At 33.9% G+C, this 18,712-nt stretch overlaps 2 protein-coding genes across 3 annotated transcripts; one reads left to right on the forward strand and one right to left on the reverse strand.

Annotated features, from left to right (window-relative positions):
• Positions 1-970: 970 nt before the first annotated feature.
• On the reverse strand, positions 971-9,959 carry LOC111425665 (DC-STAMP domain-containing protein 2-like). Its single transcript, XM_071198043.1, has 8 exons — positions 9,521-9,959; positions 9,267-9,417; positions 9,048-9,207; positions 3,811-4,074; positions 3,541-3,754; positions 3,333-3,486; positions 2,472-3,277; positions 971-2,388 (listed from the first exon to the last, which is right to left on the reverse strand). The coding sequence occupies exons 1-8, from the start codon at positions 9,928-9,930 to the stop codon at positions 1,050-1,052; spliced, it is 3,498 nt and encodes a 1,165-aa protein (XP_071054144.1). The 5' UTR covers positions 9,931-9,959; the 3' UTR covers positions 971-1,049.
• Positions 9,960-10,109: 150 nt separating this feature from the next.
• LOC111425586 (histidine decarboxylase) lies at positions 10,110-18,709 on the forward strand. Of its 2 annotated transcripts, XM_023059750.2 has the most exons (10): positions 10,110-10,306; positions 10,738-10,786; positions 11,043-11,329; positions 11,384-11,506; positions 11,559-11,837; positions 12,195-12,515; positions 17,429-17,527; positions 17,582-17,912; positions 17,963-18,121; positions 18,177-18,709. In XM_023059750.2, the coding sequence occupies exons 2-10, from the start codon at positions 10,759-10,761 to the stop codon at positions 18,497-18,499; spliced, it is 1,950 nt and encodes a 649-aa protein (XP_022915518.2). In that variant the 5' UTR covers positions 10,110-10,306; positions 10,738-10,758; the 3' UTR covers positions 18,500-18,709. The 2 variants fall into 2 exon arrangements, with proteins under 2 accessions (XP_022915518.2, XP_071053965.1); XM_071197864.1 differs by lacking the exon at positions 10,110-10,306 and having other exon boundaries at positions 10,673-10,786.
• Positions 18,710-18,712: the final 3 nt, after the last annotated feature.

Here is an 18,712-nt window from a genome sequence, read left to right on the forward strand (position 1 = left end):
ACATACAACTGCATACTATTATTATGAGAACAAACTACTGTCCATAAAGTCATGGTGCATTATTCACAGAAAACCAACAAAGCAAGATATAAATGTGAAATATTCACCAAATAAAAGGAAAACTCTCCAAGTTTTGATGTAACACCACGAACTTCGCAGCTGCGGGTCAGTCCACAGCAGTCGAGATAAGGGCAGTGGGGAATCAGCAAAATAAGGCAGTGATAATATCAGGCTGCCTAAGGGATATAACATGGCCCAACAAACATATGAGAAATGCAAAGTCCGAATATACAAGACCTGTTACAGCCGAAATTTCCACACAAAAGCCATAATGAGGACTATAGAGATGAGAACCTTAAGAAGTATAAATGGCTATACAATCCGAAATAGAGTATGAAGGATATAAGCTGGAGATCGGGGAATGCAGGACGTGGTGAGATCGTAAAGCATGACGTCGGCAATGGAGAGACAACGTCGATAGGATTGCTAAATTAGCAAAAACATAAAGACCAACCCAAACGATGGCAGGAAAGGTGAACATCCTTATCACAAGAAGGAACGAGACAAAATACAATAAATCCTATGCAAGATTTTTTTTTGTTAGCAGCGGTATTAAAAAACTCAACATTCAGAATTGGCCTGAATCATACTACAATCGATATCAAATACTTCAATCGATACAAGTAAAAGATTAGATTTTACAGCTTGATTTTTAGCAGGTCACAATTAAAATGAATCGCAACATCCTAAAAGATGCCTACAAATGTGGTTGTATACTTGGAGATTATCAGTGTGCTGTCTTTAACACTACTCAAAGAAATTAGAAAGAATTACTGTCCTGAGAAACACCACATTGGATTTCAAAGGCGTAAAAAGCGAAATCAATATTGAACTGAAATTGGACTCCTACATTTAAGGATTGTAATAAGGAGGTAAAATAATTTTTGATTTGGGGAATTTTTGTTCGAAGATAAATATATGATAGAGAATCAAATAAAGTAAAACTGAACGAGTAATTATTTAGCTTACAAATTATTTCAAACACAAATTTAATCAAACAAATTAATTTTAACATTTACCCTTTTAAATATTTTCCGAAAAAAATTCCGAATTCTCGATGTCATCTTAACTTTACCAACTTGAACCTCTTTCTCAAACACAACCCGACTGACTTTTGAGTAGTAAGATTTCACTTTATCCCGGTACGACTTCGTATCAGTTTCTGTAGTATTACTCAGCGTTTCCCAATCTCCTATTGATTTAATACGCGAAGTGCTGGTATGGGGTGCCTGGTACGTATCTTCTATTGATGTGTTGTATAAATAATTAATAGTTTCTATGTGCGTGGTTTTCGTTCCGGAATATTCTGAAGATGTGGAACTTGTTGAAATTCTTGCAGAACTTAATTTCGCTGAGACCATTGCGTTTTTCGTGCTTCTTTTTGTTTCACTTTCTGTGTAACAATAAACCGTACGGCTACTTCGACACGTGCAAGGATCTTTATCGCAAATGCATTCAGCAAAGTTTAGATTTAATTTTGGAATATCAAATGGTGGGGGATCTGTGTACGTAGAGGTACTTGTTGCGTTTCTTTTTTTGTTTCGTCTATTTTTGTGCATTCTATAACTTTCGTCGCTAGATGTTGAGTCACTATGATAACTTTCACTACTATCATATGAAAACTTTTTGCTCGATGCAACGTTTATTGGAGTCTCAATGAATGTGGTTTCGCTAGAAGCCGAAGTGTTAAATTTTTTCTTTTTGATTCTTTTCGATTTTCGCCTATTTCTCGTACTTTCGATAAACGTCGTTTCAGTTGAATCCGATTTATCATCAGTTTCTATGGTGCTAGCGTCTAAATCTAATAAAGGAATGTTATCTGCATCGTCGTCTGTAAAATATTTAACTTTTGAAGTAAAGGTTTGTTTGGATCTTTCTAAAACTGAAAGTTTTGATGCATCACTATCTTTTGACTGCTTGTAATGAGTGTTTGACCCAAAAGTTGCTAAAGCAGAGGAGATTTTGTCTGAGCTGTAGTACTCCAATGCGAATGCGTCCATTGTGACGTAATCTGGTATTTTTTGTTGCTCAAGATCTGTGCTTTTTGCTAGGTATATTTCGACGGGTTGTTGGAGTGTTACATCTTTTTGGAATTGGTAAGAAAAAGTTGTTGTTTCTGTGTCGATGTCGGTGGTTGGTTCCGAATCGGAATAAACGGAGCTTGAAATTGTTGTGGAATTTTCTGTGTCGCTACTTTTTTGCTTCCTTCTTGTAAAGAATTTGCACCAACCTCGTTTTTTAACTTTTTTTTTAGATTTTTTTAACCACTTTTTCTTTCTTATGGTAGTTGATTTATCTTTCCACGTGATTGTGTCTTCGGATGAGTCTCTATTTGGGAAGATTTATTAATTAAATAAAAATATATCAAAAAATAAATATAAATAAAATAAATATATCAAAATGTTACTTACTTTTCTTCGCTTATATCGGATAAATCTCCATATTGTATCGGATCCAAACATATTGTACAAACATTTTGCAAGTCTTCAAAACATTTTTCGCAATAAGTTCCTGCACATCCCGGTGTTTGACACCTTATTGGTTTCACCTTATCGCCCTCTCTAAAAATTTCCCCGCAAAGCAAGCAAACCGTTTGATTCATCGGTTTTATTAAGAAGTGGCAAATCGGAAATTTCGTCAAATACGCATTCATAAACTCTTTGCAGGTAACTTTAGCAATCAATTTATCACCCGCGAATTTCCTTCTTAATTGTCGGCGGACAAATTTAAGAAAGGAAGATCTCGTTCTTAAAATATGGTTATACAACCATATTGCTCTTTGTTTGGCTCTTAATGGATGGTAGAAACACATAACGGAATTTCTCCACCTCAAACCATATGGTTCAAATATAGCCAAGAACCAGCATATCACCAAAAGAGAACCAATTTGAACGTATCGATCGTAATCAGGAGGGATAGGATCTGGGAGACATGGTACTGTGTCTATTTCCAAGTTTATCCCCGCCGGCTGAAAAGCTTTTACTATGGACCTTAGAAGATCCGCCAACACCCCGGTTCCATTAATATTAATTTTGGGTATATTACTCCCATCGTAAGACGATTGAAAACTTGCGTGTCTTCGAATTAAAGTTAAAACCCAAAATAACGCGTAATCAGCTATCATATGTGTGGCTAATTTTAACGATGCAATTCCCAAAACGACCGCAGCTTGAGATAATTTTCTCTTCTCTTTTTTAACCAATCTTATCGAGCCAACCTAAACAAAATTTTCAATCAAACAATACAAAATAAAATCGAAATATTTTACTCACCGAAATATAAAGATGGCGCTCTCTTTTATTCAGTGGCAAAACTGTTTCTTTTCCAAGTTGGGCTCTTCGCAAATCGATGGCGCGAAAATCCCTTGTTATAAATCGATTATCAAATCGTTCGTCGGATAAAAATTTGTAACGATAATACATGACCCTAAAATGAGAGTCTAATAATAAAACTTTCGAGTTAATCAACACAATTTCCCACCGAACAACCATAAAAATAAAAAATAAACTCGTAGCGCAACTCATAAAATCGAAAATTTTCATTAATCCTTCCGTGCGTTCCTTAACTTCGGTAACTATTCCAGCTGCTACATCTTCCATGGTTTTTGACGCGTTTAATTGATAACCGTACGAATGTGAAAATCGAATTCGAACGTAAAACATTGTTTTAATATGCCTGATAAACTGCTTTACCTCTAAAATGGTTGATCTCAATTGATTTACTTCTAATAATTTCAGTTATCATATTTACTTTTAACAACAACTCCTACGATACTATTTCCTATAAAATCAACAATTTCGCAGATAAAATCAAACATTTTCACTGAATAACAAACAACTTGAGCTACATAAGCAATTGAACACAACCAACTAAACTTTGGGCCAAGCTTTGCGTGACAATCGATGATGGCGTCTTCAAAAACTCTCGTACATCTTTGAAAAGGTGTTCCTAATTCTTTATTGCAAACGTTTATTATTCTAGCCAAAAATTGGAATATCGATTTTATAACTTTTACTAAAAAAAATTAATAATTAATTTTACTATACATTAAAGTTAGGGTTTAAATCTAAATTTATATGGGTTTTAAGGAAAAAGTACTCATAATTTTAATCATTTGAATCCTACCTCCACGTCCCCGTCGTGTGGCAATGCAGTCTGCCCATACACTAGGATGTACGTAATGCAGCAAACGGAGGAGAATAAGGCGAGCTTTTGGTGCCTAAAAACTGGAACTTATTAACTAAGACATAGTAATCCCTATAAAACAGTTCCTGACCCTCCAGGTTGTGTTTTCACCGTGGGGTTAACGGCAAAAGAAGTAGCTATACAGTTTTGTATAGCTGCCAGAAAGTGGCAGCTATCATTATCATCGGCTTTGAACCAATAAACGCTGGACTCGGCAAACAACGAATACACGGAAATTTTTTCAACTATAGTATTATCAATTGTCACCCCTAAACGAGGAGAAAGACGAACTGGAAAAGGACACATTTTATGAGGAGCTGGAATGAACACATACCCAATACTTAAGGTATGATGTAAAAGACATAATTGGGGAATTGAATGGAAAAATTGGACGAGAACGGAAATTTAGGCAAAGCACGGGAAAGTACAGCCTCCACCAAGAGAGCAATGAAAATAGAATAAGGTTCATAAATTTGTAGCATCACTTAATATGACTATATCAAAGGAAAGATATCAATATGGATCAACAGAAAATTAAAATCGACCACATAATGATAGATATAAGACACCAATACAGATTCCCACCAGTACTTGGTAATTGCTTCAATGGAAGCAAGAAATACGGTAATACAAAGAGTCTCCAAATTTAACATCAATTAAAACAGGCGGAAAGTGCAAAATTTGCTATGAAACTGAATTTTGCACTGAAGGTACTCGAGATTGTGGCTGCTCTCTTCGTACTGAGCGACATCTGGACAAGAATTCAGAATACAAGACAAGTGGCTCAGGAGACTTTAGACATAGAAAAGACCACCAAGTGTAATAGCTGGAACGATATAAAGAATAACACATATTTAGTGATGCGGAATACAAAAACACGAAAGTCAACGCAGAGTTATCACAACAACAGAAGACGGGATACGTAAAAGAAAGAAACGATAATACGTGAAAAAGTCAATGCAGGATATCAAACAGCAAAACAAGGAACATGAACAGGTAACTTCTAGGTGAAGATGGGATATAAAGATAAACCCGTAAACCATGTTGTCAACTAATTTTGAATTCTTATTAGAGACATACAAGACTTCATTATAATACTTGGAATCTTAATTGCGTATGAAACTACGCTATATTTTCATGAAGTTTCAATCTTGACCAAAACAATGTTAAAAATTTATTGCAATATGGTATCTGGTCATGAACAGAAAATTTTACAAAGAAGTAAACATCGGCAGGAACAGATGTACTCCGAGAACATCAATGTGAATGGAAAAAAACGGAACGTTACTAGCAATACGAGAGTGTTTTCAACAGATGGACAGAACACTTTAAGAGCCACCTTAACAAAAATGTTAAGCTTAAAAAATAGGTACCATCAGAAATCCTCAAAAAAGGAGGCATTATGCTTATCACAAAACCAATGGAGTACCAATGGAACTCTATATGCTAACGTAATAATTATATTTTTATGTTTACAGGATGTAAATGCAGAATTTGTTGAGGAATGGTAAATATGTTATGATAAAATAGCGAATTAGGACAGTTCGCAAGTACTGCAACAGGCTACGTCATGTTGATATCGATAAAAGAATTCCTTCCAATAACTGCTCAAAATCACTTTTTCAGTTTGCGTACAAATCTCTATTAAATTAGATCATTAGAGTATGCCATGTAGTTGTTATTGATTCTATTTCGAGTACAGAGAGCTTCAGCAGTAAATAACATTTTTGGCATGATTTGATGATTGGCATTTTGATGAACCATTGGCAAAACGTTAATTATCATTAACCTAGCCCTATTTATGACGAAGTTACGAAACCAGAACTCAAGATTGTATTCCTGCCAATTTGGATATCTACTTGGACAATAAGAGAGGTCTTGATGAAAGTAATCAAGACGTAGTCAACACTGCGCTTAATCACACCCCGGCAACAAATCAACAAAGATTCAAAATTGGCGCAATAGAGATTAGAATGGGCAAACTAAATTCACAAAAGCATCAGAAATAAACAGAAAGATTGCAAGTTATAAAGTTAATAAAATAATGAAAATCCATAATTATGGTAAGAATTTTGGGAGATAAATATGAACCCAAGTCATCTTCTCAACTATCATCATATATGATTATTTTAATTCCAAAGTTTTTCATGAAGAGTGGGAGTCCTTTACATTAATTTCAGACATTTTCTTGCATTTTAGAATCGGTAGAATAATTTCTAACATTTTATAAAATTCTGAAGTCTTACCAGAGTCATACAAGGCTTGTTTATGTCTGGAATCTTAATTGCGTAGTTTCCTACGCTATATTTTCATGAAGTTTCAATCCTGACCAAAATAATTTTAAACATTTATTGCAAAATGGTATCTGGTCATTGTTTTGAGGATTAAAGGTTGACCAAGGTTCTTGGCATATTCTTGCTGTTCAGAATCGGTCAGAATAATATCTGACATTTTGTTGGACTTTGTTGGAAGTCCAATGTCTTTTTGGTTGTATAGTATCTCGTTGATGTAGACTTCAGTCCAAATAAAGTGATTCCAAACATTTTCTTACAGTTTTTAACTTTTCCAGAATAGTTTCCCATATTTCCATACAATTTCGAGCTTAGCCAGAACAATTCCATGTTTCAGTAGTTTCCATGAGCCAACCAATTTTGGCAGTCTTTCATCAGAGGCAACATACGCTGAAGGCCCTATTCAACGAGAAGCTGAAAATCTGTCGGTACTGGAAATGGATGAGCCTAGATTTGAAGACATTTCTGCTGAAATCAGCAATCACGACAGCAGAAGTTTTGAAAAACCTTTGCAGGAAGCAAGCTCTTCTTTTGATACTCAAAATAAATTCAAATCACCAAAAGAATTTATGTTACCTTTAAAGGCTGGCCCACGAATTAGCAGTCGTAAGCCAAGAAAGCTTGGTAAAAACATGATTGCAATGGACACGCGTGAAAAAAAGCAAATTACTAAAGAAAGAAGGAAAGCTAAACAAAGAAAATCCGCTGCCGCGAAAGTAAAGCGGCAATTTCTGTGCAATAAAAAAGTAAACAATAAACAAAACAAGGATAATGTTCATGTAGATCAAGCAGATGCAGAAACAAGCGAAGAAGAGGAAGATACGGTGGTTCGTCTAACAATAAGTGAAACTGATTTAAGTGGCATAGATGAACAAGATGATATCAATGACGAAAACTTACCCTTGGTAACCGAAAATTTCAAACTAATTGATCGCAAACCTCTAGACGGCGACTAAAAAACTAAAAATATACTACATTGCATTGATTACTGAAGCAATAAATAATAATACATATGAGGCTTCCTTCATGAGACTAAAAAACAAGACTGAGATGAAATTTTATATGCCTCTAGAGCCAGATCTTTCAGAAGTAAGACTAACAGACATAAAAATGATTAAGCCTCAGCCAAAGATTGATGGCACCAAATTTTTTCTCTTTGTGTGTCACCAAAACAAAATTTGCGTTAAAATTTGGAAAACCTTCATTACTTCAAGCTAATTATAGAAGAACAAAGTTATTTTTTTATTAATCTAAATAAAACATATTTTTACTGAAATTAACTTTCATTTATTAGTTACCTATTTAATTTGATTAAAAACATATAAATGTCAAGTACCATTAACACTGTGTTAATGTTGACTAGTCCGTTTCATTGTCGAATATCAGGTGTTTCATCGAATACACATATATGGACATAGTGAAACAAAGCTCATTTTTTTAAAAAGCTTTTCTATACTTCAAATAATGACAAAACTTGAAATACTACACGATTTCTAGTTAATTTGTCTATCTTGGTGCAAAAAATTAGACTCATAACTTTAGGAACAACAAAGATAGGACGGTTTGAAATTTTGGTGTTCCATTGATGGACAGGTTACCCTATGCTGTGTAAATGGAAGAAACATTCCACCAGATCTGGTCTTCGGTCTAAGCGAGAAAGAAATTAAGAGGTAGAAGATAATTCTGCGTCCTGAAGAGTATCAAGAAATATTTTCCCACATACATACATACATACTCGGATCATGGCATTCAAAACTCAAAGAAGCTCTTGTTCAGAGAGAAATGTCTTATAAGTCATGCACCGGTGGGTCGCAAAATATCTGCAAGAAGGGAAATCTGTTACTCAGATATAACAGAATGTCATTGAAGAAAAGAATAATTTACATCCTACCAAAAAAACTGACGTCAGCAATCTTCTATCCAAACACAATGGAAATGACTGGAGAGAAAAAAACAACCTAAATCTTGATTTCTACAAACACGTCCTAAATAAAGCTGAAGATTTCAATGAGGGTCGAACTTGATAAAAATAATCATTTGTGTGAGCCTCATGAGGATATTCGTGAACCACGGGTTTAAGTTGTTTTGCAATTCATATTTTTGCTGAAATAAAAACTTTTTTCTTCAATTGTTGTCATTCTTCCGCGATAAAAGTCACAGTCTCGAAATTTATTTGGTGCAAAACTCACATTTTAGAAAAGAACGCAGCAAAACTCACCTTCTCCCACCAAAAAGTTATAATATCGTGAATTTGGTTGTCTTCAACAAAGTTTTCAATATACCATCGGAAAAGTAATTTTCTGTCTCTATTTTTTATAATAAAATTGTTAAGTATATGTATAAGAAGTGCAACTGCATATGACGGATAATGTGAGTTTTTCAACTACACACTTCATATGATATGGTATACATATGATATGCATACTGGTATGAATCATTTTCATTAAAACCCATCTATATAATTACTTTTAGATCTATATAATTTCTATATATCATATAATTATTACTTACGTATAGAAACTATAACCCTTTTTATTGATAATAATATTTCTTTTATTTTTTTCACCACATCCTTAACAACTTTAACAACCGTTTTAATAGCATCTTTGATAGCATAAAATGGTTTTTTAACAGCTTCCAATATTTGTTTAACAGCTTGTTTAAGTTGTTCCTATAATCATAATAGTAAATCTATACGATTTCTTGTCGACTAAATAAATTCGTACTCACTTGTCCACAAGCAAGTGATTCACTTAATATCCCCATATTATTAAGGGTATTTTTCGCTGGACCAGTTATCGCAAGAATAAATGCATACGCCAACAAAGCTTGCCTTCCTCGTTTAGAGAACAATTGGGGCAACGTTAGGAAAACGATACAACTAAAAAATGGAAAACAACCCTTCAGTTAATTGGATCGTTTGGAATATAAATGGTGTTAATTAACGTTTCTAGCAAAAATAATGAAAAAAGAATTTCACTTACCGAACGTTATAACTAAATGCTAACCCTATCGTTAAGATACTGCCGAAAATTGAACACATTATCGTAGCAGTTGAGAATGTAAAGTTTAATTGGAAAACGAAGAACATGAAAAAGATGTAAGTTAAAATAAATCCGCCGATAAATCCAACGATACTTTTTAAAATGTAATTTTCAAATGAACCATTATGACGTAATTTATATAAAAATTTAAACATTACAGATTTTTCGCTTACGGATGTGCATTTTTTTACACATTCAAGTATTTTTCTTCCTATATTAAAACGGAGTAGACCTTTTGGTTTAGCTGAAGAATCTTGGGAAAGTGCAATGGCAAACTGTTTTTCTACGAGTAATCTACGTTTGCGTTTTTCTAAAATTTTCGCTTGATACATAAGCTTTACGAACGACATCTTATTTAATTAAGTTGTAAGGAAATTTTTTGACTGCGTCAATTTTTTCAACTTAAATCTTCGTTAATTTTGGATAATTTTTAAGGTAAGTGTTGCCATGGTATTTATTCATTAAATTTTTCCAAAAAAAATGTTTAAAAGAAATCTATTTTTACAAATATTTATTCTTACAAAAGTTTTTAAATTTTGTAATGTAATCTTAATTGACAACCCAATTCTGCATTTCCTTCGCGCAGAAGACTCTGCTCAGTCCAGGCCAATAATCCTGCAGGAAAGAACGCAGAGGGGAAACCTTATATAAAGCACATTGTCACTTGTTGATAGCATTTGGCTTCAGTTTATTCTACGTAACAGTGCTTTTGGCGTTCCTGTGGTGGTAAGTACCTGCTAATTGCAGTTCTAGTGTTTGTCTTCGCCCTCCCTCGGTTTCTTTTGTGTTAGCGATTCCAATTTAATTTTTAATTTCCCTTTCTTCCAAGTAAATACAAACGCCCTTTGTTTTTCGATCCATTATATATTCAAATACAACTAAAATTAAATAAATTTATCCCTGTATAATTTAGTTAAATCTTCATTTCAGTAACTTTTCTATTAAATTTTCAATCTGGAGAAAGCCCTCTAACCTTAGATCTCATTCAAATTAACAGGATTATCCAAGCATGCGCGTTAAGCAAAACCTACGTTTACATTAGTGGGGTTTCATGTAGTTTTTGAAACTTTTCGAATCCCCTTACGTAACGTTTTTAGAAAATTATTACTGTCTTAATATTGTTTCGATTAATCATTTATTTTTAAATTCAATTTTAGATTCGTGTTTGAAATTGAACCATGGACGTCAACGAGTACAGAATACGAGGTAAATTTACGTCTTTATTTAACTGTTAGTGATTTATTTTATGACTCGGACTTGCTATACTGTCAATATATACAAATTACGCGAAACTACCCTCGGTATTCAACTCTTATTGGATCCCTTCAGCTTTGCATACATTGGGGATTGCGCCAATTTTCACTTTTTTGTGGGAAACTGTTTTATTTCAATTGATTTGTAACAAATTTATTTTCAATTTAAATGTTATTTGGTTTCTTGAAATTAATATTTTAATCTTTAGGTAAGGAGATGGTTGATTATATAGCGGATTATCTCTCGACTATTAGAGATCGAAAAGTATTTCCTGATAAACGGCCCGGATTTCTTCGCGAAGCCGTCCCTGATAGCGCACCAATTGAAGGGGAAAAATGGACTAAAATATTCAACGATATCGAAGGGATTATAATGCCAGGAATTACACATTGGCAAAGTCCCCATATGCACGCTTATTTTCCCGCTTTAAACAGCTTTCCATCATTACTCGGAGATATGTTAGCAGATGCAATTAATTGTTTGGGATTTACTTGGGTACAATTTTTTATTATTACAAAAAAACATTTCTACATTTTCTTTGTAATGTAGGCATCTGGCCCTGTTGTTACTGAATTAGAAACTATCGTAATGAATTGGTTGGGTAAAATGATTGGGCTACCAGATGATTTTCTCCACACAAAATCAACATCATTAGGTGGAGGAGTTATACAAGTAAATGCTTTATTCTTAATAACCCTTTAAAATTAAAAAAAAATATTTTTAGACCACAGCAAGTGAAGCAACTCTTACTTGTTTATTAGCTGGGCGATGTCTCGCTATAAAAAATTATCAAAAAATTTATTCCGATCTTGAAGACGTCGAAATTAACGTTCGATTAGTTGGTTATTGTTCCGATCAAGCTCATTCCAGCGTTGAAAAAGCGGCTTTAGTTGGGTTGGTGAAAATGAGATATATTGAGAGTGATGAGAATCTGTCAATGAGAGGATACAAGTTGTTAGAAGCGATAAAAAAAGATAGGGAAAATGGACTTATACCGTTTTGGGTAAGAATTAAGTTTTTTTCTGTACTTATAATATTTGAAATGTGGAAGCGCAGATGTGAACTGTCGCCAATGCAGTAAATCTCTATGTATTAATTGAGCCCAAGGGGAGTTCACTCGAAATGATCCGTCCGATTTTAAGAAGATTTCTCCAATTAGTTATTTGCGGGGAAACAATCCCCCGAGCATCGACTAAGGAATTACTTTTGTGTTGCTCACTGACGCGTTCTACGATAAATAATTTGTTGAATCATGTGAAAAAATTTATTTCTTTATTTTATAATGTTCACACATATTTTTCAAATTTAAATCTTTTATCCTAGATGTTTCATATAATTATAATATTTATTAAATTTTTAGGTGTGTTGTACTTTGGGTACAACAGGAGCTTGTTCCTTTGATAATTTGGAAGAAATCGGATTAATTTGTTCCGAAGAAAATCTCTGGCTTCACATCGATGCGGCATACGCAGGAAGCGCTTTTATCTGTCCGGAGTTTAGAATTTGGTTAAAAGGAGTTGATCATGCCGATTCTATCGCTTTTAATCCTTCAAAATGGTTAATGGTCCATTTCGATTGCACCGCTATGTGGGTGAAAAATAGTAATGCTCTTCATAGAACTTTCAACGTCGATCCTCTTTATTTACAACACGAAAATTCTGGATTGGCAATTGATTACATGGTAAATAATAATTATATTTGTAAGATTTCAATTCGCATTTCTCTTTTTTCTATTTCTCTCGAACTCTGTTGCATCCCGCCAGTTGCTATTTCTGTCTATCTAGCTATTATATTATCCTGTTTTCCTTTCCTCCTCTTTTTATATTATACGCTCTATTTTAACTGATACTTCCCCTCCCATTCCCTGCAAGAGTCCTCACCAAGGTAGTTATATCCCTTCAATATATCGTCACCTTAGAATTATTTTGACTCATGTCCAAGACACAATTTTACTATGTGTAATTGTATTGTACCAATGATAGCAGAGCATGCAACCATTTGACATAGGACTTGATACCAGTAATCTTAACATGAATTTAGACATAGCCTGTAGTCACAACCACGAAAGAAAAAAGATCTGCTAAACTTTTAAATCCAAATTACTGCTTTGTAGACGTAAGGGACTTGGTTTAAAATAATTCTCAGGTGATAATATGTCAATATAGATTATTGTATTCCATCACTGCCAGGTATTGAAAATAATCCACTTGTTGTATCTCCTCCCCCTCTATTCTTATGTGTATATGTTCTGTGTCGTCCCCAATCATCATTACTACATTCTTTCATGACTGCAATCCATGTATCTTAGTTTTTTTTGTGGATCATTCGTATTTCCGGCAAATATCGCAACATCATCTGCGAACACGCCTTTAGTTATTTGTAATTCATGAAGTTATACGTAACCTACACCTAGTTTGTTTATTAGTGGTTTACATTTCTTGATGATTTCGTCCATAAATATAATGAACAGCAATGGGCTGAGACTTCCTCTTTGTTGTAACCCCATATTTGTCAAATTATTTCTTATAACTGCATTGGTATTCATTTCATATATTTTTTGTACCAATTTTTTTTTCTCACTCCTATTTCGATTAAAATTTTCCACTGACGTTTCCTGGGTATAGTATCCAAAGTCTTTTCAAGATCTAGAAATGCTGCGAAACTTTCCCTGTTTCCATAATTGTCTTCTCTGTGATTTGATTTGTCATAAACACATGGTCTTGTGTACTTTTCTACTTCATTTTTCAGTCTGTTCTCTATTATTTTCTTTAATACTTCCATAGGTGTGCTTAGTAATGTTATACCTCGATAATTTTTACAATCCTGAGCATTTCTTTTCTTAAATCTAGGTATATCATATCTTCTTATACATATGCAGTAGAGTAGTTCTTCTTCTTTGTCCTATATTCTTGATCATTGACAATGTTATTTTATTCTGTCTAGGCGTCTATCCATTTTTAACTCTCTAATTGCTCCCTGTAATTGTTATAATATCCCTTTCTTCTTCTCCTTCTCAATCTTCTATCAATTGTGTTTGTTTCTTTGCTTTTAGTGTTTTGTTTAGTAACTCTTTATAACATTCTTTCTATGTATCCATCAATTCATTTTCCTCCGCCAGTGTTTCCCCCTTTTTATCTTTATTAATTTTTGTTTCTTTTCTATTCTTAAGGATTTTAGTATTTGATAGAATAGAATTTTTCCGTTGTTCATTTTTGACAGCAGTTATCATTTCCTTTCCTTTCTCTTTGGTAATGTCTTGAGTTTTCTTAGTCCGATAGTTTTTCCATACGCTTTCTCTTATCATTCGTCCTATGTATTTCACACACTTCTCTTGCCGTACTAAATATTAAATTATTTTAAGTATTCTCAGTTATCCACAGTTTCCACATCCCCATCGCGCTCAACTTATATGTTTTAATCATATGATTTACTTTTCTGTTTGTTCGTTCTCTTCTCTGGCATTAGATAATAACACGAAATTGTCGCTACCAATATCTGGTCCTTTCTTTCTCTTGTATCTTCTATATCCTTCTTGTTTTTGTTTCCTATCTGTACGAAATCGATTATTATTGATATTTCTTTTGTACTTTATACTTCCCTTGTAAATTAGTGTATTTCTTTGTGCATGAACAATATATTTGTTATCATGAGATCATTCAGAAGGCAAAAATCCAGCATTCGTTTTCCATTATTATTCGTAATCATTCTCCAAGATTTCCCATAACCATTCTATATTTATCATCTTGTATTACAACCCTACTATTCAAGTCACCTTTACGAATTACATAAATTTCTCCTTTAGCTTGTTCAACTGCCTTTGTTTGTTCTTCGCAGAATATTTTTTTGATTTCACTCTTCTCGTCCTCATTTGCTCCCTACAATCATAATTAATCTTATTAGATTCATCTTTTCGTTTCTCAATCCAACTTAGTTAGCAGCCGTTTAGACCATGTAATATAGTTCTGTATTTGCCTTCTATTTTTTTTTTCTTTTTTTGATAACCAAGCATTCCATCCCTGCTATTGCTATTTTAAAGCTTTTTCTTTGTCTCTGTTATTCCCATTATATCAATTCCCAATCTTAATCTGCATCAGGTTAATATAAGTTAAATCAGGGAGTCTCGGCCACAACCGACCTTGGCTTAATTACTCAAAAAATCTAGCTCTCTACTAATCAAGCCGAGACCGCTTGCAGCTGAGGCACCAATATATGATGGTCATATTGGTCTGGTCCTGTTGTAGTGATATTTTCAGATTCTTCTCCCCTAATCTGCGTCCGACCCTTGGTTCACGTTAAAACCTTCCTTCTGAAGTACTTCATCAACTCCTTCCTCTGTTTCTTTTCCGGTCTCATTTTCGATGTTCTCTATTCTCTTTATTTTTTCATTGTTGTATTTTATAATCTAGTTGCATCATTCTTCCTTTCATATAATTTCTCTCATATGCATCATTTCTGAGCTCCACTTATCCATCTTCTCATTCATCACATTCATACTTTCATTTATTTGTCAGACCATCTCTTCTATTTTTCAGTAAACCTGCGTTCGGGTACAGACAAGTATCCGTGCGCTTGTAGTGTTAGATGTGTTGCATCTACTGCTATCACTCAGTATTTCGTGCAAGATCTTATTAACATCGTTTGGGTAAACGTACAAACACATACAGATATCACAAATATCATTTACATAAATCTCTAAATGGTGAACTTTCTCTTAAAGAACGTAATCATAAAAGAAAACGTAGAATAATGACACTGTGGAAGCAAGTATGTGAGTTTGCATTGGAATCCTGAGTGTGTTTATTTTTATCATATAATTCCAGCTCTTTTTGTTATAAATTTAGGGAAAATCAAAGCACGTGCACTTAATAATTCTTCGATTCCTCAAATTCCACAAAATTATTCTTGACATCTTTTAAGATAATCACTCAACCTCATTAGCACTGTCTCTGCCATCTCTCCACATCGTGATTTATTTCCCTCAAAATTGTCTCTAACACTATTCTTAACTATTCTCAATAATGTCCCTGACATTTGTTAAAATCATTTCTCGCCCCTCTTTCAACATCGTTCCTAACTATTTTCAATATGGATCATAACTCAATGTGTCAGAGTCGTTGTTGAGTGATTTCAAGAATGATATTACAGCAGATCATAATCGTAATATCATTCTTGACATCACTCAACAGCGGCTCTGACAGCTTTTGACAACATCCCTAAATATTCTCAAAACCGTTCCTGACATTTTTTAAGGTGATCAATCAACTTCATCAGCAGTGTCTTTGATTTTTGTTCCTAATTACTCTAGTAACAGTGGATTATTACCATAATATCATCATTTCCGTGACTCAACAACGGCTCTGACAGCTGTCAACATTATTTGTTGAATTCATTTCTCGCCCCTCTTTCAACATCGTTGCTAATTATTCTCAATATGGATCATAAATCAGTGTGTCAGAGCTGTTGATGAATGATTTCAAGAATGATATTACGGCAGATCATTATCCTAATATCATCCTTGACATCGCTCAACAACGGTTCTGAGCAGCTTTTGACAACATCCCTAAATATTCTCAAAATCGTCCCTGATATCTTTTAAGGTGATTACTCAACCTCATTAGCACTGTCTTTGAGTTTCCTCTCCCTAATTACTTTCGTAATAGTAGATCATCATAATATCATCATTTACATGACTCAGCAGCGGCTCTGACAGCTCTCAACGCTTGTTAAACTCATTTCTCGTCCCTCTTTTAACATCATTGCTATCTATTTTCAGTATGGACCATAAATCAATGTGTCAGAGCTGTTGTTGACGGATTTCAAGGATGTTGTTACGGCAGATCATCATCGTAATATCATCCTTGACATCACTCAACAATGGCTTTGACAGCTTTTGACAACATCCCTAAATATTCGCAAAATCATCCCTGATATCTTTTAAGGTGATCACCAAATCTCCTTAGCACATCATCATAATATCATCATTTACATGACTCAACAACGGCTCTGATAGCTCTCAGCATTTGTTAAACTCATTTCTCGCCCCTCTTTCAACATCCTTGCTAATTATTCTCAATATGGATCATAAATCAACGTGTCAAAACTGTTGTTGAGTGATTTCAAGAATGATATTTCGGCATATCATCACCGTAATATCATCCTTGACTCACTCAACAACGGCTCTAACAACTTTTTACAACGTTCCTAAACATTCTCAAAATCATCCCTTATTACTAACTCTGATTTTTCTGTACCTAATTTTTCTCTCAATAGTAGCTGATCACCATAATATCATCATTGACGTGGCTCAGCAACCACTCTGGCAGTTCTCAACATGTTCTATAACTACCCTAAATGATGTTCCTTGATATTTATTACTATACAAATTCGATCTTTGTTGTAAAATATGTTTTCGTTTTGTATAACAACTTTTGAAAATTTCACATTTATAAAACTTGATTATGTCACAACCTTAACCTTAAAGATTAAAAGAAGCTCTTAGTACCTAAATTCATGTTTCAACGTTATAACTACTTAATCATAAAAATCCTTAACAAATGGATGCAGAACTAAAAATCTGTTAAATCGTATTTTTAGCATTGGCAAATACCACTTAGTAGAAGATTTAGGTCTTTAAAATTGTGGTTTGTTATCCGAAATTTTGGAATAATTGGTTTACAAAAACACATTCGAGAGGTAAATCGTATTTTATCATTACAAATTTTATTTACTTGATTTTGACAATTGCAGGGAGTGCGTTTAGCTCAAAAATTTGAAGCCCTAGTCTTAGCCGATCAAAGATTCGAGATATCAGCAACGAGACATTTGGGACTTGTTGTGTTTCGATTAAAAGGTGATAACGCCCACACCGAGTCGTTGCTGAAAAGATTAAATTCAAGAGGTAACATTCATTGCGTTCCCGCCGCTTTAAAAGATAAATACGTGATAAGATTTACGGTTACATCTCAATACACTACTGGTGATGATATTCTTAAAGACTGGAAAGAAATTAAAAATGTTGCTGGTGATATTTTGAAGGAGGCTAAAATGGATGTCCCTCGTGTCAGAGTTCCATTAAAAGGTGCGTAACTCAATAAAGAGTAATATTCTGTTTTGAGATTTTATTTTTAGAAACTAAAGAAAGAAACGAAAACTTTGGAACGAGCTTATTGTTGGCTAATTCCCCGATGTCGCCTAAAATTGTAAATGGAAGTTTTGCTGCGATTTATGATCAAGGTGATGTTTTAACGTGTTTTGCTCGTTTAGGAAGCCAAGCTAAAGATAGTCCACGTAAGAAAATAATAACAAAAACTTAATTTTGTTTTAATAATAATTTGTTTTGTAGATAGACGCAGAAGAATTAAAGGAATTTTAATGTCTGGAAAGCAATTTTCCTTAGATTCTCATTTGGATCTGTTCCATGGAATCGCAGCGAATACTGAATCTCGTCCGAATTCCGTTCCAATTAGTGGACCACCTCTTGTCGAAGTTTCTAACGAGTACGAGGAAGTTTTATCTAACGAGAACGATGAAAATTTGCTGAAGGTGCCACCTCAAAGACAACACCGGTCGAAATCGGTTGATCATCAGCAACCTGTAATGGTTCAAGCTCCAATTGGAACTCAAATATGCGCCAAATGCGGTCATGGATTAAATCTAGGAAATTAGATTTATTAGATTAAAATTATTATCGTTGTGTGTGTTAATAATTTAAGTGATAAATTGTCGTAAAAAAATGTATTTAACCATTTCGTTTTTGTGGGTTGAGATTAATTAATTATCTCTACTGCTGTGCTGCGCAATAATCGTGCCAAAAAAAATGTGCCCATAATCGCCATGTTCTTAAAATTAATCAAAATAAAAAAATGGATGTTTCAAAAC

The sequence above is a fragment of the Onthophagus taurus genome, chromosome 7 (genome assembly GCF_036711975.1).
Source record: "Onthophagus taurus isolate NC chromosome 7, IU_Otau_3.0, whole genome shotgun sequence".
In the NCBI taxonomy this organism is placed as follows: domain Eukaryota; kingdom Metazoa; phylum Arthropoda; class Insecta; order Coleoptera; family Scarabaeidae; genus Onthophagus; species Onthophagus taurus.

What these genes read in the sequence shown, in the direction of transcription:
- LOC111425586 (XM_023059750.2), top strand. Translation starts at nt 10,759, where the DNA reads ATGGACGTCAACGAGTACAGAATACGAG. An exon ending in CAACGAGTACAGAATACGAG is followed by an intron (nt 10,787 to 11,042) that starts GTAAATTTACGT and finishes TTTAATCTTTAG; the next exon opens with GTAAGGAGATGGTTGATTAT. An exon ending in GATTGGCAATTGATTACATG is followed by an intron (nt 12,516 to 17,428) that starts GTAAATAATAAT and finishes TCGTATTTTTAG; the next exon opens with CATTGGCAAATACCACTTAG.
- LOC111425665 (XM_071198043.1), bottom strand. Translation starts at nt 9,930, where the DNA reads ATGTCGTTCGTAAAGCTTATGTATCAAGCGAAAATTTTAGAAAAACGC. An exon ending in AGCGCCATCTTTATATTTCG is followed by an intron (nt 3,278 to 3,332) that starts GTGAGTAAAATA and finishes AATTTTGTTTAG; the next exon opens with GTTGGCTCGATAAGATTGGT. An exon ending in TCCGATATAAGCGAAGAAAA is followed by an intron (nt 2,389 to 2,471) that starts GTAAGTAACATT and finishes CTTCCCAAATAG; the next exon opens with AGACTCATCCGAAGACACAA.